At 43.0% G+C, this 24,049-nt stretch overlaps 1 protein-coding gene across 3 annotated transcripts in view; it reads left to right on the top strand.

Annotated features, from left to right (window-relative positions):
- flrt2 (fibronectin leucine rich transmembrane protein 2) overlaps window positions 1-15,941 on the top strand; it is a 61,770-nt gene extending 45,829 nt beyond the window's left edge. The window contains exons 1-2 of one of the 3 annotated variants that reach the window (XM_078274271.1): window positions 5,964-6,210; window positions 8,633-15,941. In XM_078274271.1, the coding sequence (XP_078130397.1) occupies window positions 9,073-11,052 (1,980 nt within the window). In that variant the 5' untranslated portion in view covers window positions 5,964-6,210; window positions 8,633-9,072 and the 3' untranslated portion in view covers window positions 11,053-15,941. Of the gene's footprint in view, window positions 1-5,963; window positions 6,211-7,595; window positions 7,746-8,632 lie in introns of those variants that run through there. The other 2 variants (XM_078274273.1, XM_078274272.1) reach the window with 2 other exon arrangements.
- Window positions 15,942-24,049: the final 8,108 nt, after the last annotated feature.

Here is a 24,049-nt window from a genome sequence, read left to right as displayed (position 1 = left end):
TAATGACAGATTCACAAATTTTTTCTTTTGTTTACAGTAAATAAATAATTACAAATCTTAAAATCAAGTTCATAAAGTAACTTTCCTTTGCATTCATTTGATTCCCAATCAAGATCCACTGGTAAGAATTGCTTTCCATTGTTAATATGTACTTAAAAACTGTTCTGAAATGCAAAATAATAGAATTTTAATCATGCGATAAAATGTGCGATTAACTATAGAAATTCAGCGATTAAAAAAAATAATCGTTTGACAGCCCTAATTGTATTACATGTGTTTTGGGTGCAAAAAAAATCTTAATTTGCAAAGTAACTAGTAACTAAAGCTGTCAGATGAATGTAGTGGAGTAAAAAGTACAATATTTCTCTCTGAAATGTAGCAGAGTAGAAGTAGAAAGTAGTATTAAAAGAACAGACTCATGTAAAGTACCAGTACCTCAAATTTGTACTTAAGAACAGTTCTTGAGTAAATGTACTTACTTACATTCCACCACTGTGATTAATCTAACTTTTTTTCAAAAAGAACGAATATACCTGCACATACTTTTCACCTCCGCATTTGGTTTATCCGGTCGGTCGATGTTCCTTTGTAGACACGTGTCTTGAGAAACATAGACCGACCAAATAAACCAAATGCACAGATGAAAAGTGTGTGTGGGAATCTTCTTTCCTTTTGAAATAGGTCTTTGGGGGAATTAATTCCCTGTTTCACACAGGAAACAAAGCAATTGGTGTGTGTGTGTGTGTGTGTGTTGCTTTTGTCTAATTCTGCCGTCTAATTAGAGATGTCCTCTTACAAAATGTTGTATTTGTTGTTTGTGTACTGCATTTTCACCCGCATCTGTCAATATCTTTGCACAGAAACAGAGCAATACAAAAAATCTTAAATTGGAAGAAAAGATTTTAGTCTAGAGAGGCACAGGAGTTGGTTCACTCCTCTGACTCCCTCGTCTCCTCTCAGCACACTCCTCGAGTAAAATATACATACAGTATGGTGTTGGCTCACTAGTTCCCTCGGCTGTGAAAATGCGCCACTCTCTTCTGGGAGCCATGCTGGGACATTAGTTGCCTGTAGATTGATAATCAACAGGGGTAAACATAATTACATCGCCTTAGAAATTAATAAGCGCATTGATCGCGCGCTCTAAACATTATCAGCATTTTGTTTTTAAGCCACTGGAATCTCCAGGGGGAGGTCCTTTTTATGTCATGGCTTCAATATATTGCAATATGTAGTTCTTTCAAAGATCCATGCCAATACTCGTGTGGAGTTTTTTTTTTAAACAAACTGATGATGTAGGCACCTTTTGAAGTGCCTTTCAGTGTCCATATGTAAATTCATGCAGGGAGAAATGTGATAAGCTAATGATGTCTCTGGGGGAATAGAATGAATATTACCAAGGGATAAACATATCTGCATATCTGTGTGGACTTTATCCCCGGTCTTCTTCCCCCCCCTCCTCCCACCCTCCTTTAACACTGTTTGGGGCCCAAACAGGAGCAGATGGACAGAGCATGCTTTGATGTGCTCGGGGGGTCATGTGTATCTGCACTTTTATCAGGGTACACAAGCGTGCAGAGTAAATACGCCACACCAAAACTCTGGGAAGGTCTCTGGGCAAGGCAGAGAAAGGGAAATTCCACTTTGAGATTCCAGAGAGGGTGTAGACTAAAATATGTCTGCAATACAGAACTTAAAGCCACAGTAGTTCACTTTTATAAAAAACTTTTTTCTTTTGCTGACACTGTGATTATATCCAGACAGTAGCACATGAGACAGATCATCTGTGAAAAAGACACGTTCCTCTGCCTCCTCCGGGTGCTCCTAATGCCATTTGCAAGATCCCACCTCGCCAGAAAGTAAACAACCAATCAGAGCCGAGGGGTCTGTAATGCAGTGACAAAGACTGCTCGTGAACAGCGACTGTAGCTTTAAATCTATACAGTATATCCTTACCAAACTTAAGAGCAAGGCTACCAAAACAAATTAAAAAAAATCACAATATAGATGTTTCACTTTTTTAGCCAACCTTCATTCAGTCAACCTTTATTCAAAAATGTAAAGTCATTTTTTTGATCTAATGTAATCAGACTATTTCACATCTAACTCCTGCTCAGTTGTTTTGCATGACAACAATGAACAAAATCATATTAAAGTGGCCATATTATGCTCATTTTCAGGTTCATAATTGTAATTTGAGATTGTATCAGAATAGGTTTACATGGTTTAATCTTCAAAAAACACCATATTTTTGTTGTACTGCACACTGCTGCAGCTCCTCTTTTCACCCTGTGTCAGGTCTCTGTTTTAGCTACAGAGTGAGACCTCGCAACTTCTGTAACATCTTTGTTGTCAGTCGCACATGCGCAGTAGCTAGGTAAGGATTACATGAGCTAGCTAGCCGTTTCTCCAACTTCGGCCTGTACAAGGCAGGATTAGCCGGGAGACTTCTTCTAAACTAGGGCGCACTTCCAACTTTGTGTGGAATACCTGCAGAACAGGGACATGTAAGTAGTGCTATACAATTTATTTTGTAGATTAGGGTGAATTTGTGTGTGTTGTAGCAGTGTTTTGCCATTGAGAACGAGCTAGCATGCTAAGGGTTAGCCCCCTAGGCCCCTCGTCTCGGCTAGTGACGTAGAAAGCCGTGCAGATTTTGACCAGCTCACCCGGAGACTGAAGGCAGGGCACATTCAGAAACCCGTATCTCACTCAAAACAGCATGGATGTTTTTTTTCAAAGTTTGTATGCGTGTGGAAGCACCAGATACACAAAATAACACCCCAAATCCCAGAAAAAGTGATTTTTTTCATAATATGGGCACTTTAACATGCCGGATAACAGCTTGACCCTATTTGCCTATATAGGCACTCCTATCGCCTGTTTAAGTGTCTGTCATTTTGTCCCCATTTGCATGCCAGAAAGAGACATTCCATAATGCTGCGCTGACCAGGAAAAGAGCACACTACTGCAAAACATGTCCATCAAGGAGAAAATAAAAATAGGCTGTTTCCTCTAAATTCACTCAATCAATAATTCATGAAGACAGCACAGAAGCTTGATTTATGAAGGAATTAAATGTTGCGGACTGGGCCTCGCAGCGGCCGTCCATCTCGGGAGGGGGGGGACGTGGCAGCCAAAATGAAACATGAAAGGCAAACACTGGGAACAACCCTGTCATCTCGCGGGGAGTGGACGTATCAGAAGACTTTCAATGGCACGCGCTCCGGCCCGCCTGATTGGACAAAACGACATTGGCGATTTTGAGCGGGAGCCACATCATTTGTTCGGAAAGTTTTTACGAGTTATCTATGTGGAAGTGGGTCACCAGGAGTCAAAGAGCTACATTAATACCATTTGGCAACGGAAAGTGCAGATCAAAGGCAAAACGTGCACCTGCTGACCCGTGGGGATCATGTGACTGCTGTGTGCCTTTCTGACCCGGGCTTTAGCTATAAACATGGGAAACTCAGAACATGACAGCTTCAGTATTTTTTTTTTGGGTTTTGTTAAAGGCAAACTGAAATCTGAGTCCTGATCTCTTCTGTAAGTAATTTGCATGCCCTTTCCTGTGTTAAGGAATATACATCTATATGATACTGTTGCTATTGTACATACTTTTCTATCTCAAGAGGATAAAACAGTTTAGGACATATTTGTGGAAATGTTAAAGCTTCAAGCCTCTGGGTGGCATTTCCCCATGGCAACGATGGCTGACATTTGATAGCCAGCATTGCTAGGAGACCCTACATGACATTCAACATTTGGGAGGAACTATTGTGCTGTTAAGTTTGTATTTCACTCGGAAAGTAGAAACTAGCTAGCTAATGGAAGCTATTGGTCTGGCTTTGTAACGTTAGCCACATGGCGTTGTCAGTTGGTAGGCCTACCACAAATTCACGTCCTATCACTACAATAAGTAAAATAACTCAACGAAAACATTTATTCTTTTTGGTTAAAATGGCCAAATCTGTTTTTAGTTGTGTTTGTGAGTTGATATAAATGTAACTGGGCGTATGATATGGTCTCATATGGATCGCAGGCCCCTGAATCCAATCTAAATCATATCGATATCAGCAAATATCACTTCATTCTCCAAAGAATCCATATAATATGGTATAGTGATAGGACTTGGTGACTTACACCAAAGATATAGCCATGCCCATTTCTGAGCAAAGGTGAATTTTAAAGTAAGACTACTTTTACTGAACAGCAGCAACTGTAGTTGCAGGATAATGGCGTTGCGCAAGTGAAAAACGAGTCTTAAAGTCCACAAATTGATTTTTGTAATATCAGTTATACAGCAATATCTATCCTAAGTTTGCTAACATAGCTACCCTAAGCTAACAGTCAAACCTCAGACTGAAGTAAATTGGGCAAAAGCATGTTTTATTGCTAAAGAGTTCAAACTTTAATTGGTAAGTTTGTAAAGTTAGGCTAGGCTCAGTGGTGTAGTCTACGTGATACGCTGGTATACGCAGTATCCACTAAGAAAGTTCCATATATATATATATAATAATAATACAATACAATACTACACCACTGGCTAGGCTAGGCTACAGTCTAACTTTAATGTCAGTTCAACTTGAAACGTTAAAGTGTGTGTGTGTGTGTGTGTGTGTGTGTGTGTGTGTGTGTGTGTGTGTGTTAGATTTGATGTGAAAAGGAATGAGCAGTCTAAAGAGATAGTGAGTAGGCCTGCAACGAGATGCAAACGTGTCTGTTTGCGCGCGCGGCTGTGTGCGCGTGAGCGACCTGAAGAGTGTGGGCAGGGCGGGAGTGCACTGCTGAATCAGTATCAGCGCGAGGAAGCAGTGTTGTCAGATGGAATGACTTTGGCTGTGTCTAAATGCTTCAAATCACCGGGAGAAAGTAAGGGAAGTAAAGATGAGACTGTGCTTTTCACTCGGGGCTAATTATCCCGCTGTAACTGGGGGTTAGTGGTCCTTAAAAAAACATCTTACAGCAGGCCTAAAATATTCCAACAGAAACTATAGATAATTAGGTCCTCCAGGTACACTTTGCGACCCCGGTTATGTAGTCTCACCGTAAATAACCTGTAGAATTTAAGGACTCTGTCCTGTAGCGAGCCGTATTCATGGCTTGTTGTGATCGTCAGCGTATGACTATCTTTGATAGTTTGGAGCTATAAGTTACATCGGTGAAAACATAGGTTTGGATCTGTTTGTATGGGTGCTTGGTTAATATAGGCTACGGTCCATATAATAAATGTTATTCAGAATTGAATCCGAAAAGGCTGATACAGCGTGTGTTTCCCTCTACATGTCTCTCCAACTATGTCCTGCATTGGGTTATCGAGAAACATCCGCTGTACCTTTTGGCGAGCCTTTATCCATCACAACAACCTTCGGATTAAAAATGCCAATGAAAGCTCAGACCTACAAAGGTGTATGAGAGACTAACTATTTTCTGCAGTGTGAGGGCAGCAGCAGGGAGGATCTGTGGCTTAAAGCCATCACGGAGCTGCTGGAGGAGCTGCTGGAGGAGATGCATTCTTTATTCTGAGGAGGAGGGACAGGAGGGGAGGGGGGGGAGAGAGAGAGAGAGAGAGAGAGAGAGAGAGAGAGAGGTGAGCAGAGCACACACGTCGCACTATCAACTGAATCCATCTAAGAAAACAACTCGCAGGGAGTCCGGCTCCGAGCTGCGTACTGTAGATACTAAAAGGCAAGTTTTGAGCTCTCTCTCCCCCACTGAAACAGCGCACCGGACGGACGCAGCTGCGGCCATGGCCCGGGGCGGACACTTCGGCGAGTGCGTCCTCACCGTTCGGCCAGACTGTGGAAGGGGAGAGGTGGGCGCTGCGATCACCCTGCCGCCGCTCTCTTCGAGTTAAAAGCGGAGGAGCTGCGTTGTGAAGCGCCCGGGAGCTGAGAAACAACCCCCCCCCCCCTCCCTCCCACACACACACACACACACACACACCACCCACTCCCAAGTGTGGACAGTGGTGCGGACGGACGCGCAGCCACAACCGAGCCGAGGGGGCGACCCGTGCAGGCAAATATGCTGTTCCGTAGCCTCACCAGGTTCACGCTGCTCATCGGAACCGACTCGCACCGGCGTTACCGAACGGAGCTTTACGCACGGGCATACAGCAGGACCGCCGCATGAAGGACAGAGGCTCGGAGAAAAGGGGAAAAGTTGAACGCGGTAGAAGGTTGTGTAATGGATAAAGGCTCGCCAAAGGTACAGTGGATGTTTCTCAATAAAAACCAGGACATAGTTGGAGAGAAATGTAGAGGGGAAAACACACGCTATATCAATCTTTTTTTTCTGAATTGACATTTAAAATACGGACCGTATATATATATATATATATATATATATATATATATATATATATATATATATATATATATATATATATAAATCAAGCACCTAGATCCAAACATATGTTTTCACCGGTGTAACTTACAGCTCCAAGGGTCTTGCTATACGCTGACATGAATCGACCAATTCTCGGTGACTTTTTAATTAATTAAAATAGTTAGATAATTTATTTGTAGGTTAATTACATGTTCCATTGAGTTAAAGATTACTGCACTACAAAGCGCACCGCTCCACATTTTTCACCCGGGAGAGAACCTGACTTTATTTTTTATTTATTTTTTTAAGGGCTTCTTTCACTCTCAATGCACTGCACGGTTTTTAATCCCCCTCCTTTGAAATAATTCACTCAAATGAACAGCGCTCACTGGTCAGGCTTTGAAGTACACCTGATCCGCCTCTTATCGCCTCTTAAATACCCGATCCATTTTAAACTTTTAATTGCGTTTCTGTCGCTAAGTCCTAGTTCTAATCCGATTGTCCTGGCCACATATCACAGCGTTCATCCGGCGCGGGGAGAAACTGTGCTCCCTCGGCTGGAAATGAAATCAAAATGAAAGAAAAGAAAAGAAAGCGGGGGGGGGGGGGGAAGTCTGTCACTGTCCCCCTTTTTTTTTATCTATCCATGTCCATGGTTGATCAGGTTTGGTGTTGTCAAGTGAAGACCGACTCGATGTTGTGTGTCTTTCTGAGCTCATTGTTTGGTTTCTTGGTGACATTTTATGCATGCAGCTGTAATAATCTTGATGCTGCTGCCTTCTGCTGTTGATTCTGCTGCTGTGGCAGCACGTTTTTATCGCCTCATGTGGTTACTCATACCCCCCCCAAGAAGCTTATTTGATTAAATTTAGCTCTTTCAATTTAGAAAAGTAGCCTAGATCACATCCTAGATGTGTGTCAAAGGATTGTCTCTCTCCATCTCGGCCACAAGGAGCCCACTGCATGTCGTCGGATTTCCTTTTACTTACTCATTTTTATTTGACATGTACAAAACATAGTTCCCTGTCATGGCTGCTAGACATAATGTGAAAATCTAAAGAAAAAACATTTAACCTGAGAAGAATGCTGGTTATTTTCTGAATGATGTGGCTAACTGGCTACTCCTGCTCCTTGAACGCTCATGGCCGTTCCTGTTCTTAACATTCAACCCCGTCCTTCCCATTATTGTGTCATCCAACATTGACTAAGGGCGGAGCTTCAGTTGAGCTGAAAGCCACCGATGACAGGCAGTATCTTTCAATCATGTGTGTTTGTGTGTGTGTGTGTGTGTGTCTTTGATGGATCATAAAACTTGGAATAATGGATCTGGGGGTCTACTGTAATCCAGTGGCCTTGGTGCTTTACTACAAGCCTCCCCATGCTGAAAAATAGCCCGCATCGATCATTTATTGCAGGTGAAGGGACTAAATTATTTTCCAATCCCATTTGATTTGACAGCTCGTGCGTGTCACTCTAGCGAGAGGAGGAGCCGACACGCAGGGTCTCTGGATTGCTTCTCTTTTACTTCGTAATTCCACTCCTCCACAGCCTCAACTCTTCAGTTTGGCTATGGTGTGTTCAGGCCTACGCGTAATAACGAGCTTCTCCTTAGGCCACCGGCAAGACAAACGCCTCTGTTTACTGTAAGCACTTGTGTGTTTACTCCTGGGCCCTCTGCCCGCAATGTCTGCTCAAGCAGACAGGGGAGAAAAAAGACATCACTTGTCTTGTGTTCCGTCTTTTTGTTCTTCCAGGAAATGTCTTGTGTATGCATCCATGTTGGCACACAAAGAGGGGATGTCTTCATTGGCCTTATCTCTCTTTTTTAGCATGTTTTCCATTAAGCAGCGTTGATGTTGCTTGGAACCGTGGTGAATTTGTGCATGTGTGTGTGTCGCTGCAGTGCTCTATTCCCTCCTTTGATAGAGCAGAAGGAATAAAAGCCTTCTTTATGTCTGTGAAACCGGATGTGCAAGAGCTGTTCTGAATATTTATCAGATGGCTTGACTTTTTTATTTTTTTTAATAGACAGTGCATACATTTGACATCGGCAACGGTATGTTTTGTGACTGTCTTTTTGTTTGGGGAGGAGGGAAAGAGAGCGGTAGAGGGATGGAAAGACAGTTGGTGTGTGTGTGTGTGTGTGTGTGTGTGTGTGTGTGCGTGTGCGTGTGCGTGCATGTTTGTATGTCAAATACGGCTTCATAGAAGGGAGGAGGAAGAAGAAGAGAGGCACCTTTTTTTTCCGAGAAACAGGCCACCCTTAAATATACTAATCCAGCATTTCTTTGTTTTCCCGCAGGTCTCTGGATCCAAATGTCACCCCCCTTGGACTCTGCCCTGGTCGGGGACCAGCAGTGTGTGACGGACAGGCAAGTGGAGCCTGCGGTGGCTCTCTACTGCGTGGCTTCAAATTGGCCCTGGCTGAGCTCTGCATGGAGCAGCGAGTGAAGAGTCCTGCCACGGTCTGATGTCTCAGCATGGATGGAGTCAGTCAGAGGACCAGCCACCACTAATGAGACCATCGCTCTTCGACTGAGGACTAGCATTTACAGGATTACTCCCACGGTTTCCTTCTCCTTTCCCAGCTAACTACATCATTACCGAACTCTCCTAGTTGGACTTTTTGTGGGTCGGCTTTTTGGTGGATATATTACGTCATTGCCTTTCTGCCCTCCAAGTTTTTATTATTATTTTTTTTTTTATTGTTGGTTTCCCTTTTCCTGTTTTGTTTTTTCCACTATGGAGTTTCTGGCTGGACCTTGGAATAAAGATTGGGCTTCATTCTTGCAATTTTGGTTGACTGTTATCCTAAGCCTCCAAATGCAATTCAGCCCGGGTGCCTCTTGCCCGGACGAGTGTCGTTGTGACAAACCGTTTGTGTACTGCAACGAGCGCAGCCTGACATCAGTGCCTCTGGGGATACAGGAGGGCTTCAAGGTCCTCTTCCTACATAACAACCAGATAAACAATGCTGGCTTCCCCGTGGAACTTCACAATGTGGCCACAGTGGAGACTGTGTATCTTTACGGCAACCAGTTGGACGAGTTTCCCATCAATCTGCCCAAAAACACCAGGGTCCTGCATCTCCAGGAGAACAACATCCAAACCATCTCCAAGGCAGCCCTGGCCCAGCTGACTCAACTGGAGGAGCTGCACCTCGATGATAACTCCATCTCCACAGTGGGGGTGGAAGAAGGCGCCTTTAGGGAGGCGGTAAGCCTCAAACTCCTCTTCCTCACCAAGAACCACTTAAGCAGCGTTCCCATTGGCCTTCCAGAGGACTTAAAAGAGCTGCGGTTGGACGAGAACCGCATCGCTCACATCGCAGAGGAGGCCTTTCAGAATGTGACCCGCCTACAGCGCCTCCTGCTGGACGGGAACCTGCTCACGGACGAGGGCATCGCACCAGGGACCTTCCAGGAACTGGCGACCCTCCGTGAGCTGGCCCTGGCCCGCAACTCCCTCACCTTCCCCCCTCCCCTCCTGCCCAGCCAGTCACTCGTCAAATTGAGCCTGCAGGAGAACCAGATCGACCAGATTCCTGTGGCGGCCTTCGCCGACCTAAACCGTCTGGAAAAACTGGACGTCTCCAGCAACCAGCTTCAGACTCTCACACAGGGCGTGTTCGACGGCCTGTCGAGCCTCAAGCATCTCATAGTGCGAAACAACCCCTGGCGTTGTGACTGCGCTGTGAAGTGGGTGGTGGTGTGGCTGAAGTCTTTGCCCTCCTCCGTCAACGCGCGAGGGTTCGTGTGCCTGAGTCCGGACAAGGTGCGCGGCATGGCGATCCGAGAGCTCACGCTGGATATCATAGAGTGCCCGGTCGACGCCGACCAGCCACCCTGGCCCACCCTCCGCTCCACGCCCCCTCCCCCGCCCACAACCACCGCCATCACTACCATGATCTCCACCCTCATCACCACATCCATCCCGTACGTCTTTGACTCACCCTCCCCTCCCTTACCTCCGATCCATAACAACCCCGCTGGGCCCCTGCCTCCTTACGAGGACCCCCTTCAGATCTCCTTCCACGTGGTCAACTCCACCAGCATCGAGGTGAGCTGGGCTTCCTATTTCACCGTCACGGCCTACAAAGTAACTTGGGTCAAAAGGGGCCAAAGCCAAATAAACGAAGGAATGCGGGAGAGGACGGTGAGCGGGGACCGGCGGCGTACTAGCCTCACCAACCTGGAGCCCCGATCTGTGTATCGGATCTGCGTGCATGTGCTGGACACCCTAAACTCCTACAGGCCCGGAGAGGATACTATATGCTCCGAGGCCAGGACCAAAGCTGTTGTGTCTACTAAGGCTCCCGGTGAGCAAGCTCCACAGGAGAGCATCAACTCCACGCTGCTCATGGCTGCGATCATAGGCGGGGCGGTGCTCATCATCCTGTTAACGCTGCTCAGCCTGTTCTGCTGGCACATGCACAGGAAGAGCCGGTCGTCTTCGACCAAGTGGAAATACAACCGGGGCAGGAGAAAAGACGACTACGGCGAGGCTGGAACCAAGAAGGATAACTCCATTCTGGAGATGACCGAGACCAGTTTCCAGATAGTGGCGCTGAACAATGAGCAGCTGCTCAAGGGAGATTTCCGCATTCAGCCCATCTACACGCCCAACGGGGGCATCGGATTTAGAGACTGTCACCTCAGTAACAACAGCATAGCTTACTGCAAGAGCAGCAACGTGCCCAGTACAGAGTTCTGCCACACGTGATGCAGCGGCAAATAGTACAGCCGCATTCACACGCAAATACACACACACACACATACCAGAAACACTTAAAATGTGCATACATACACACACACACACACACACACAGCGTTTGTGAAGACAACAAAAAAGCATAGAAATTCTAGTGAAATATAACTGTACTATATATATTTCCAAGTTCTGTCTACGATGTAATTTATACTGTGGATAATAATGTGGGATTCTCTGCTATCTTTTGTATTCTTAGGAAAAGAGATACAAGTGTTTCTTTTTTTTTTTATAACCAGCAGGGTTTTGAACGTTGTTTTAATGGTCAGTACTGTACATGAACACGGATTTGTACAATCACGGCACCCTGGGTGTAGTTTCTGACGGATGCTGTCAGCCTCGGAAATGTTTGGGGCGCTTAGAGGGCTGGGATCTTTTGCTAACCACAGAAGCAAAAATATGGCCTTTTTCTTTTTTTTTTTTTTTTGCTCTTTGAAACACTGCAAAGTCCCCGGTACAACAGAACAGAACGGTAGTAAAGACAACACAGCACAGGGGGAAATCCAAACACTGCTGATTAGAGCGCTGTGGAAATATAGCACTGGTTCATTGGTGGTATGTATGTAAAAAAAAAAAAAGAACTGAAGTGCACTTTCTTATTAATGGAAGCGAGGCAGGAAATGAGCAGAGGTGGTGATCACATGGACGGAAGGGATTGTGGGTGTCGGGAGAATGTCATCAGTGCTGCTGAAAAGCCTGGGCTGAGATTTCCCAAAAGTGCCTATACACTAAAAGCATCTTTGTTCGACTTGTTTACAGTGGAGCAAAGGTGGGCTTAGTCAAGAGACACTTTTTTTTGGAAAACTCTGGAAAAAAAAAAAAAGGATGTGTCATTTTCAGCACATTTGTGTATGTGTGTGTGTTTGTTTTTTTTTAGTGAGGAGGTGTAATTATTAACATGGGTTTAAAAAGGGAACAACTGAGGTGCATGGCTGTGCTGAGACTCGCAGATCCTTTTGAAGAAATTCCCTAATTTGTTCTGCTCCCACCCCCCACCCACCAAACCACCCTGTTTTGGCAAATGAGGCCACAAGGGGGCAGTTTCCCTCAGCGTCGTGTGTGGGACAGAGACAGAGGAACAGAGGGCAAGGCAGACAGAGAGAAGGGGGGGGGGGAGAAGCTGCATAGATCACTTTACCTCCACCATTCCCCTGGAGTCCATTACCCAGACGACATTACTCATGCTCAAACAGCATTGTTTGGAGTATTATTGCTCATCGAGCTACTTAATGATGTGGAATCATTTAAAACTAACAGTGTTTTCCCGTGTTTGGTGGCTAAATGATATGGATTTTCACAACTGTGGTCTATCATGTAGTGTTTCCTGCGTGTGTACGTGTGCGTGTGTGTGCGTGCGTGAAGATGAGAAAGCATATATGCACACAAATGATAATTATACACCCACTTATTTCAACCATGTCCAGCGTTCATTAGGCTTTTTGATAAATTAGGAAATTACAACAATGGGATCGCGCTCCGCCCATCATCCTCACAATGCCGAGCGCCTGTGACTGAGCAGCTCATCTAGCGTCTCATCATTTAGCCCTTTTGTGTACATTAAGAAAACTGTCTACTTCATTTATGCTTGGCTCGCCTGAACAATGCACCTGCTCACTGCACACCATTAATCCCTGCGATGATGATGATGATGGCAACGACGCTCGACCCTATCTACCCTCATTTTCTGTCTTTCTCTCCCTGTCTGTCTCTGCACTTTTGATCCCTGCATGGGCTCCATTAAAACCCTTTTCCCTTCAGCTCGCAGGCTGCGGCGGCAGCTCTTTGCGCGCGAGGTGCCAGTGAGAGGTCTTCATTATGCACTTCTTAAGAAGACTATTTGATTTGACAAGATTTTATTTTGAGGGGCCAAGCTTAAAGATTTCCCACCGTAGACCCCTACGCCCCCCTTTCCCCCCCTCCTCATAATCCTCGACCAAAAAAGGGAGAAAAGTATGTAGACCTTATTTTCACTTGGCTGCATAGAGCTCACGCTGGGAGAGCGAGTTTGTTAACTCTTTGTGAGGCAGAGCTGCTTGGACACACTGTGCACGGTAGAGAATCAACACAAACCGGGCCAGACATTTGAAGTGAAATGGCTTTAAAGGGCTTGAAATCAAGTTATTCCAGAGTGATTCGTGGTTATCTCTGAGAGGATTTACCTCCGCCGTCGGGAATATCTAAAATAAATAAATAAATAAAAATAAAGTAGCTGCACTTAACTGTAATTCCAGCAATAGCTCCGATCATTATCTCCTGGACTTTCACATGCCCAATGCAGTGTTGAAAATCGGTTCAACCCAGACAAGATTCTAAACATGAACAAACACAATGACTGAATGAAATCTGTCTTAACGTGTCATTTGGTGTCATATTATGTCTTAAAATCTTGTTTTCAATAAGACAACTGACGGACCTGTTTGTTGGATTTCCTTTATTAGAAGCAAATGTGTTAAAAATCCAAAATCTCTTTGAAGCAATAGTTCAGTTTTGGGAAAATACTCTCATTCGCATTCTTGCCGTAAGTTATACTGTATGAGAAGATTGATACCACTCTGATGTCTGTATGCTAAATATGAAGCTACTGCTAATAAGCTGGTTAGGTTAGCTTAGCATTAAGACAGGAAAAAAAGGGAAATAAAGGTAAGAACATCTGCTGTAAAACCACAAAATGTCACTTTGACGCTGTTTGTACGGGTTAAACGAACAAGATGTAATGTGTTAATGAGTGAGCTTTCGAGGTGCTGGGAGGTTGATTTTGGTACCTTTGGACAGGGCCAGGCTAAACTGTTTACCCCCCTGTTCCAAGTCTTTATGCTAAGCTAAGCTAACTGGCTGCTGGTTGTAGCTTTATATTTACTGTACATAACATACATGGACGGTATCAATCTTCTGTGTGTCAAACTATTCCTTTAAAGGTGCTGTAGGTAGGATTGTGAAGATCCAGGACTTAGCCAAAAAAATGTGAACATCGACAACTTCTCAGTCCCTCCCCCCTTTCTGCTAAAGGCCTAAACCCCTCCCCCCCACAAGGGAGAATGGATGCGTGTGCATGAGCAGCGATTGACACGCAGTTAGACACCCCCCCTTGGCCCTGATTGGTGCATCTGAACAGGGAGCGGTGGATTTTTGCAAATCGCACTACAGGCTGTAGGTGGAGCCAGAGGAGCCGGATTTATTTTTTTATTTTTTTTAATGACCTGCTTCATGTAGTTCTACTGGAACATAGGGTCAGTTTCAGCAAATATGACAGAAAGTTAGTTGTATAAGTCTTACCTACTGCACCTTTAAGTGAAAAATAAGTAATGATGTTAAAAAAAAGTTGATTTGCATTGCAACAAATGAATGATTGTAATGAGCTCCTTCCCCTGGCGGGGGGGAAGGAAACTTGTTTTAAGCAAAATAAGATTTTAAGACTCGGTACTTCAACACATGACGTGTTTAGATGGATCATTTTTTCATGTTGGGTTCATTAACAATAAGATCTTCTGTGGTTATCAAAGCATCCCCACTTTTTAATTTGAACCTTTATTTTATTTTTTCAATTTTTTTTTGTACTAATATCCACAGCTGACCATAACCCCACGCAGCAACACTTGAACATGTTACGTCAAATATTGTTTATTATTCTTTGTTATGCCCTATTTTAAGTCACATGCTGATCAAACGAGTGGGGGGGGGGTCAAACTGTTGCAACATATAGCATCTCACCTGTCTGTGAATGTGTAACGGAGACAGATATTTGCCTTACCTTTTATGCAGAACTGAATGATTACCCAGAAAGAGAGAGAGAGAGAGAGTTAAGTGGGAGGAAGAAAAGATGAGACATTAAAAGACGGCAACAAGAATGCTGAAAAGAAAGCACATTTCCTCCAACATTCTGCGGCGGCGGCAATACAATAACAGTATTAACAGGAAGAAACAACACTAAGCATGACACACGGTAGCTAACCAGAGACTGTTCATCCATAGTGCCAGACCTTAAGCAGTGCATGGCTAATGATTCATCCAGACAGACAGGGGGGGGGTGGGCGGGAAGCCTTGGTGTTTTTTTTTTTTTTTTGCAGAGTACATTACTCTTCATTTTCTACTCGCTCGATGAAAGAAACGCGGCTGCGGTGCCGTGACCAATGGAATTACACCAAAACGCATTACAGACTGCTAGCGTCAGATTATTACCGTTTCTGGGTGCCGAGAAGTAATTTCCCTTAAAGCTCGTTTGAATCATGTTAAAAAATAATTGTGTTTAATCTCTCCGACGGGTCAATTCAGACAAAACACACACACACACACACGCAAGTGGTTGAAAAAATGTTTAAAGTCATCTTTTTTTCTTCCTGCAGGCGACAACTTGCACTGCAAATAACTATTAGCCAGTAACATTCATTCAAGGATTTTTGCATGTGCTGTATTTAGCCTCATAGCCTTTATTTTTTTAATCATACAAGGTTTGGGATTTCTTTTATTATTTTTTCTTTTATTTTTTTTTCCATGCATTCACCCCAGTGGCGGTTGAGGTACAATACGAGCAACCATACAGGAAGGTTTAAGAGAAGGAAGGCTGGAAACTTACAGTGCATGTAAAACGGCTGTGTTTGGGATACTTTGCCATCCTGGCTTCTCATCGGAGACGCTGCAGTGTTAACGTTAACGCCATCCACACAAGAGTTTTCTTAGGAACCAAAGTTAAATTTCTGTTCTCATGATGAAATATTGATGTTGTTCCATGTATGTGCCTTGAGGTTGAACTTACAATGTAAAGTCCTTGAAAACCTTTTAAATGTTTTTGCACAAACTGTAAATACTTAAGTGAAGCTTTTTGAAAATAAAAGAGCCATTGGATTTGAGCGATCACTTTTTTATTTGATGGTAGAAGTTTTTTTTTCTTTCTGTAGTGCTGTAATGAGTGATTCCTACATTCGCTGTCTTTTACATGTCGGTTCTGTGTGCTGGCGAGCTGTCAAGCTTTCTGAGGAGAGGGTTTGTACACGAACACGGGTCGAGCTAAATCTATTTTAGGTCAGACACTATAATTCGGGATCAAAGATTTGTGCTGTACCACACCATGCCAAGTAACCCTCTTATTTCTACACAGGAAGCTTGAGACGTCTTAGCGTAGCCACCGCAGCTTAGCGTTCGGCTGGGGAAAATCCAGGATACTCTCTCATTCTACTTGTATGGCACAACTAAGTCCCAGAATGGGCTCTTGCTCCAAAATCCCTGTGTTCTACCAAAGTCCAACTTTTGTTTTTTTCTCTCCCCATGACCGCATCCCAATGTTGGCTTTGCAACCTCCAGCCCGCTTTAAAAAAAAAAAAAAAAAACCACATTAGCCCAATCCTAATTCACTATGACAATTAACCACATGTATTCAGCATTCTGAAACACAAGAGGGTGTGCCACTCTGGTATTCTGAGCGGGAAATTGGTGTTTTTCTCAAAATCCCCACATGTCAAAATGTGATTTGTTATTGTAAAATTGTAGGATTTCTAGGCCGGCCAAGTGGGCTGACGAGAACTGAGGCTTTGGCACTAAAACGATCGACGTTGCTGTTCTCGTCTCCTTATGTGTTGTGTTAACGAGCACCATGAAAGATTTAGAGTGCGTGATCTCACCCCTGTGCTTTCATCAGGACTGGGCTGTAAGTCCATCACTAAGTTAGTACTTAAAGTTCTTAGTAGTCTCGCATTGCCAGACTTATCTCCGCAGTGCTGTGACAGTGATGCAGTATGGTTCTGGCTACTCCACCATCTTTTCTGGGACAGGGGGGGAAAAAAACGCCTTAGCTTGTTTGTATTTCTTCAAAGTGCTCATATTATGCTCATTTTCAGGTTCATAATTGTATTTAGAGGTTGTACCAGAATAGGTTTATGTGGTTTAATCTTCAAAAAACACCATATTTTTGTTGTACTGCACATTGCTGCAGCTCCTCTTTTCACCCTGTGTGTTGAGCTCTCTGTTTTAGCTACAGAGTGAGACATCTCACTTCTGTTCCATCTTTGTCGGGAGTCGCACATGCGCAGTAAGTACTGTAAGCTAGTCAGTTGCAGTATGAGTATGAGGGCGTGCCACGCTAGCAGCTAGGCGAGCATTATAACGTGTTACAAAGTGACGCACGTTTGTCTCTGAAGTGAAGGCTGGACTACAGTAGAGCTGTTTGGAGCAGTTTGTGAACAGTGTTTTCTGTTGGAGATGGTAAGTCCCTTTGGGGTGGACTTTGGGCTTTTTCACTTTGTAAACCTATAACGTGCACAAAAAAGATATATAACACAATAAAGGAAAGGGGAAAAGCCAAAAAGCATAATATGAGCACTTTAAAGCTTTAGTGCGTAACTTTTTGATATTAATGAATGTCTGTTACATTAAGGTCATTGCCAAATGAATTGCTACAAAGCTGATTAAGACTATCAGCTCCACACAACTCTCTCTGGATTTCTCAGTATGGCTGTGTTCAGAAGATTGTGGTGTCTGCAGACTTAAGCAGAAACTCGAGTGAAGATAATTACCTCCGAAGAGTCAATCATGTTTTTCTAATTTTCCGTGTCCTCCTTGGCAACTAGCCACTGCTTGGAGGAGGGGGGGGGGGGGGAGGTGCGGTCACGGAAGGCTTGTATCATGTGAACGCACTGACAGTGTTGTTGTCGTTACTTACTACATTAAACCAATCACTACCGTTCTGGGCGGCGCTTAGCCCCGACAGCAGAGATAGCGAGAGGGGAGGGACACGGCGCCTGAAAAGAGTCTGAAAAGACTAAAGTCTGACACCATCTCACATCTAAATATTAACCTCTTCTGTAAATGTAGTCCGACGTGATTTTACTTTAGAATGTATTTAATTTATTTAGAAATGCATCCATGGAGAAACGAGTGTATTCATGCAGTTGAGGATAAGTGGGAAATGTTAGATGATGCTAACCTACAGTATCTTACATTATTAGGTCGGTGTTGTGTTGTTTTTGGGACATATCTTCCCAATTGACGTCATATTCAAACAGATTTCATCAGTGTCAGGTCAGATGTGTCAGCCTTATTCAATAGTACCTCTTTTATTCTTTAATGCAAATGTGTCATATTAACTAACTAACTGCCAGTTTGCTACTCAACAGTTCCACCTGGCAGCTGTAAGTGTAATAAAGTAACAACCCGTGTCGGATAAAGTACATCCAAGTATTGTACCAAAGTACAAATCTGAGCGACTTGTACCTTACTAGAGTATTTTATTTTTATGCTTTACACTACTCCACAACAACCCAGTGTGAAATATTGTATTTACAACTCAGCTATAGACACTCGTGACCTCACAAATTAAGATTGCACATACAAATTATAGGATGAACGTATAAAATATGATGCATTGGGATAGATTGAACAACCCAGCAGTAATACGCCTTTAAAGCTACAGCTAGCTACACCCGAATCAGCTACAACAGTAAAATGCTATTTACACATTAGTGTAGCAGTTGTATTACATAGCTTAGTATATCATAGTAAAACACTCACAGAGGCCATTTTTCTGTACACTAAGCTCCTAATACGCACATAATTACATTATAACTAGGCTAAGTTTGAACTTAGCGCTCCATTTGTCAATGTCAACACGCTTAAAACCATTATGGTAGCAGTGTTTTCCAGCACAATTTTAGGTCCTGATATTTGTGAATGTTGTGATTCATTTAGTTTGTCGTCTTCCATACGGCAGAATTGAATCAAAGGTGGTTTTTGCCTTTGAATTTTTTTTTTTTTTTTTAAATCTCTCCGTGCCTAAAGAAAGATCGATTTTCTGCTTAGTGCATGCTCTCCAACAGCTCCACTTTGTGATCCGTGTTTAAGCATCTTCTAATCAGCCTCCATATGGAGGACAAGTCATTAAAGGATGCAATTTAAAGCAAAATGTTATTTCAGGTGTTAAAAACATCGACATCTGGTTGTCTCAGCATCGAACTGCCTGCTTTTAAAGCTGCACTCTGTCTGTGTGTGTTATTCCCGTCGTTCATTGCCCTCAGTAGCCTTTAATTAAAGGCTGAATGCAGGTGATGCCTTCGCCTCTTTCACAGTCCTTCAGGCTAATGCGTGTCAGGAGGGGTTGCTGGATTTCTGCCCATTTGCTGCCAACAGCGAATACCACGGACATTAAGCAAAAAAAACAAAACAACAACCCAAAAATAGACTAAATCAATTGAGGATCGTCTTGTTGTACTTTAAACGTATATGAAAATACTGACTGGAATGGAAAATGAGTTAAAACAGTCAGTCTCCTGTGAAGGAGAAAATAGCCTTGCAAGTTCTGTTTTGTGTTTTTTTTTTTCCTGTGCTTGGCTGTTTCCTCCGTTTGATGCTAGTCTTTTAAAGAACACCTATTGGCGTTTTTCCACTAACATGGTACCTGCTCCACTCGCCTCGACTCTACTCGCCTTTTTTGGTTTTCCATTATGAAAAAAAGTCCCTGGTACCTGCTAACAGGTACTTTATTTAGTACCACCTCCGTCGAGGTTCCAAGCGAGCTGAGGCGATACCAAAAGGTGACGTGAAAACCTGCAGGCTACTGATTGGTCGGAGAGAATCGTCACTAATCACTGCGTCATCATTGCTAGCGACAGACGGGGGGGGGGTGTCCTGAACAAACCCGCCGTTTTTAAATAGTTTAGCCAGCGGTGTTGTTTTTTGCTGCCTCCAGCTTTTTTTGGAACAAAATGTGTCTTCTGGCTGTGGCAACAACCACATGCCGAGAATAAAAAACAAACACACCTTCGACGTTCTGTGTGTGTGTGTGTGTGTGTGTGTGTGTGTGTGTGTGTGTGTGTGTGTGTGTGTGTGTGTGTCGCGTTAGGTCGCGGCAGTTTCTTGCGGCGTCGCTATGACGACCAGCCACGCTCGCCTCGCGCATGAGGCGGTACTAAATCTGCAACGGAAAAAGGAGGACGGGTCACCGGCGAGCTGAGCAGAGCCGAGCTGAGCCGAGGAGGTACCATGTAGCGGAAAAACGCCATTTTGTACTACTTTTTCGGGTCTTAGTTTTTCGATTCAGGACTCCTATAGCGTAGCCTGACATTCACAGCACAATAAACTAAGTAGATCGTCGGGAAAGTCTAACTTTCTGCAGCTCCTCTGCAAGCTCCCCGAACCTTTAAGGCCCGATTACAGCTCTGCTGCAGGGCTCACGTCAAAATGCATTTACCTCATTATTTGACACGTTGGTATTGTTTAACATGACTATACAACATAATAACGTTGATAGGTCAGAAAAGACGAAAAAGCATAATAGGCGCTCTTTAAATTTGAGACTCTATAGTACTCCTCTGACATAGCATTTAAACATTGAACACGGGATATTTGAAGCAATCATCAGTTAGGGGACTGTTTCGGAGATGCAAATTAAATTTGTCCTCGAACTTTTAGATTAGCGAGCTGAAGATTACCATGCGGGGGTAAAAAGTGCAAATAGAATTCGTTCCCATGTTTTTCTGTTTCAGCAGCGAAGAAAATGTGCTTTGTGCCACTGAGATAGCCAAGATGTTTTCTGCACCAAAAATGAATGCTATGAATACTGCCTGACAAGTCTTTAGTATCGGCAGGGAGCTTTCAAAACCAGACAACCACAGCACTTTCTTTAGAACAAATGTACACAAAATACAGTCTTCTCTTTTGCAATTCATAAGAAGTGACTGGCCAGCTGCACAGAGTCCTAATTGGTGACACAATGAGTTTTTCCTCTGAAAACCGAAGGTCGAACTGCCTGAAATCCTCTCAGGCCTGGAAGGCATTTATAGGTGTTGACACAATGAAAGCAACCCTTGCTATATACAGAATGATGCACAATACTAACAGGCTCCTGCAACAAATACCACCACTGTGAAGCTGTAATGGTCAGTTTGTGTTGACATTATGTCCCAGAGGCATTGATTCAGCCTTGAAAAGTAGTTTAGTGTGCTTTTGCTGTATTAGATTCCATTTTAATCTGAAGTTCACCTGAAATGTAAGGTTAGGGTTTTGTATTTCTCACATAGCTATCACCTTGGATTGCTTTAGATTGTGTATTTTGTATTGTGTCAACTTCTTGTATCGTAATTGATTGATGGGGATTTAATGATGCATCCTGAATCGGTTAGAAATTGATAGAAATGTGTAACGATTTCAACCATTTTTAAACGGCCTAGGGCGTAGTCTACTTTACATTTCACTTGTTTGACTTAGTTTATTTATTTAAAGAGATGGTTCTATATTCATTTAGTTATTTTGATGTGGGATTTGTTTGATGTGGGATTTTGTATTTTAATCTTTGTTATTCAAGATAAAATACAATTTAAGATGCACTTTTTGATAACAGGAGACGTGCTGTTTTGCACCAGTGCTTAATTTGTAAAGTGGGAGGTCCCAGAGCGCGGGGGGGTGGAGTGGATCCGGCGACTCAAAACGGGGGTTGGAGGTAACTGCCTACGTAGCTTCTCTGACTAAAAAAACCTAAACGACGCTGTGTGTACATCAGCCAGTCCAGTTTTGTCCATTGTAATGTGGTCTCCACATACTTGATCGGCGGAAACAATTTTTTTGCTTGTTTGGGATCCGACTGGCCAGCGTATTTGAAAAAGTTAAGCAAAACTTTGTTTGTCTTTTTGACATTTTCCCCCTGAGTGAAACGAGGCTAACGGCAATCTCAACCATGCACGAGCGCATGTGTTACTTGAAGTGCCTCCCCTTCCTCCGTCCCCCCCCCCCCGTCTTACCCTGAAAATTCACCTCAAAACGCATCGAAAATGCAAACACAAGATTTTTGTGGAACTTCAATGGGGAATAAAGACTAACAAGACAGATAACAACATTGAACACTACACAAACTTCTTCATTTAGGCGATTCATTTTTCATAGTGACACAGGAGGTGGCAGATCCAATAAAAAAGGTTCCGCAGAGGGTGACGAGTGTAGCGATGGTGGAAGAAGTATTCAGATATTTTACTTAAGATGTACAGAAGTATTCAGCTAAATGTACTTAAACAGTACTGGTTATGCAGACCAATAGCTCCTTTGTTATCTATTGTTAGATTGTTAATACTGATGCATTAATGTGTATAGTAAGTATATTATGGTTGTAGTTGTTCAAGGTTAACCTAATTTTTACTACTTTATATACTTTTGGGTCACTCTATAACAATGCATCACATTTTAATCTGCGTTTTCTGAAGTAGAAACAAAAATGAAACACAAAATGGAAAGACTCAAGTAATGTACAGCACGAAGTGCTTCAAAATTGCACTCAAACCTGCAATCAAGTGGCTATAAATCTCTGTAAAGCCGAGGGGAGCTGCAGATTCAGGCGATCACTCTCTGTAGGTTCATCACTCCGAGCGACTCCTTCCACATTGTGACATCGTTTTCACGCTGTTATTGCATACTTCGTTATTATAAATTATAAATGATAGCAAAGTGCATGTACAGTGCTTGATTAAAAAGACGCTAGTGGCGTTCCACTGGAGTGTAGCATGTTAGCTTGAACGATATACAACACAAAAACAATCCAGTTCCCAAGAAATACAGTGGTGCCCTCCAAAGCTACTGCTCTAAATGTGCATCCATACGGTCAGCTTTAAATATACATTATGTATTTCCTCATGAGAAATTAACCTGGTGCATGACATGCTCGGTGCTTTGAGAGATATCCATAAAGATCACACATTTTTTTGGATAATTTCCCTCATTAGTTTAAAAAAAAAACAACCATTCTTAATTATCAGCATCATTAACTGAGTGACACTGTGACTGAGCAGACTTAGCTCATTAGTTGCATAAAATATCAAGTTGTCCAAGCACTTTAACTTGTTTTCCCGAGCTAACAACGTATATGTCGCCGTTTTCTACGACACATTTTGACTTTGGTATGAAATTCAACTTTAGTTGTTTATAAATGAAGCTACACAGACTGAGACTTGTGCATATTTGTATGGTAATTGGTGATTTCTCCATCTAGTATATATTGCAGTGTTGGGCTCCTTAGAGAGGCTGTTACCATGGTAAAGGTGATTTCTCAAACCCATCAGTATAGAGAAATAAAATGTATGGAAACAACACTTCCTCTATGTCTGGTTTCCTGAAAACCATTGAAAGTAATTGTGCTTCCCTAACAGCTACTTGAATTTGCCAAAAATATACAAGATGTTGCAGAAGGGCGTGCTGGAGATGATTTTTTTTTGTAATGCACGCACATAACACATAATGGCAGAAACATCACTTCACGTTTGTAATGCATTTATAGTTCTGGCTGCATTATGTTTTTCTTGATGAAAAAGTAATTCACGGTTAAACTTAATATGAACTGGGAAGATTCAATAATTAAAACACCACCTGTCAGGGAAACTTAGAGCAAGTTCCCTCCCAGTACCTGGCCAGATAAAAGTTTCACTTTGTCCCCTGGTCCACATGGAGCATGGTAGGGCGTCCATATGTTGGACCAGTGGGTCAGAGGAGTCACAACTCCAGGTGGAACAGAGCAGCTGTGACCCAGAGCCAGACTCACCGTCTGGTAAGGCCCGTAATGAATGAAGACGGTGATGAATAGTGAAGGCAAAAGGCTCAAGGCTTTTTGGAGGTGACCAGGAGGAAACTGAAAAAAATTGTTAATCTTTTTATTTTTTTTTATTTTCATGTAACATACAAGTTCAGACTGTGCTAGGCCTTAGCCCCGGGGAGATTTATTAACGTTGCTAACGCTCTGCAGGGATTTGAAATGTAAAAGAAGGTGGATTACTCATAGGGCTAATCAGGTTCTTGCTTCTTTTTTTAGAAAGAAAAAAAATCTGAACATTTCGAATGCTAAATAATGTGCTTGTTTTAGTGCTTTGCTTTTTAATGAGCGTATAAAAAAAAAATGTCTGGAAAGTGAGAGGATGAATAATAGATGGCAACAAATGACTCAGATAGAAAAAAGACGGGAATAATTTAACTTTTCAGAACGAAACTCTGACTC

Source organism: Sander vitreus, chromosome 18 (assembly GCF_031162955.1).
Source record: "Sander vitreus isolate 19-12246 chromosome 18, sanVit1, whole genome shotgun sequence".
Taxonomy (NCBI): Eukaryota; Metazoa; Chordata; class Actinopteri; order Perciformes; family Percidae; genus Sander; species Sander vitreus.
The sequence above is the reverse complement of the archived record's forward strand: the minus strand, read 5'-3'. Positions and strand labels throughout refer to the sequence as shown.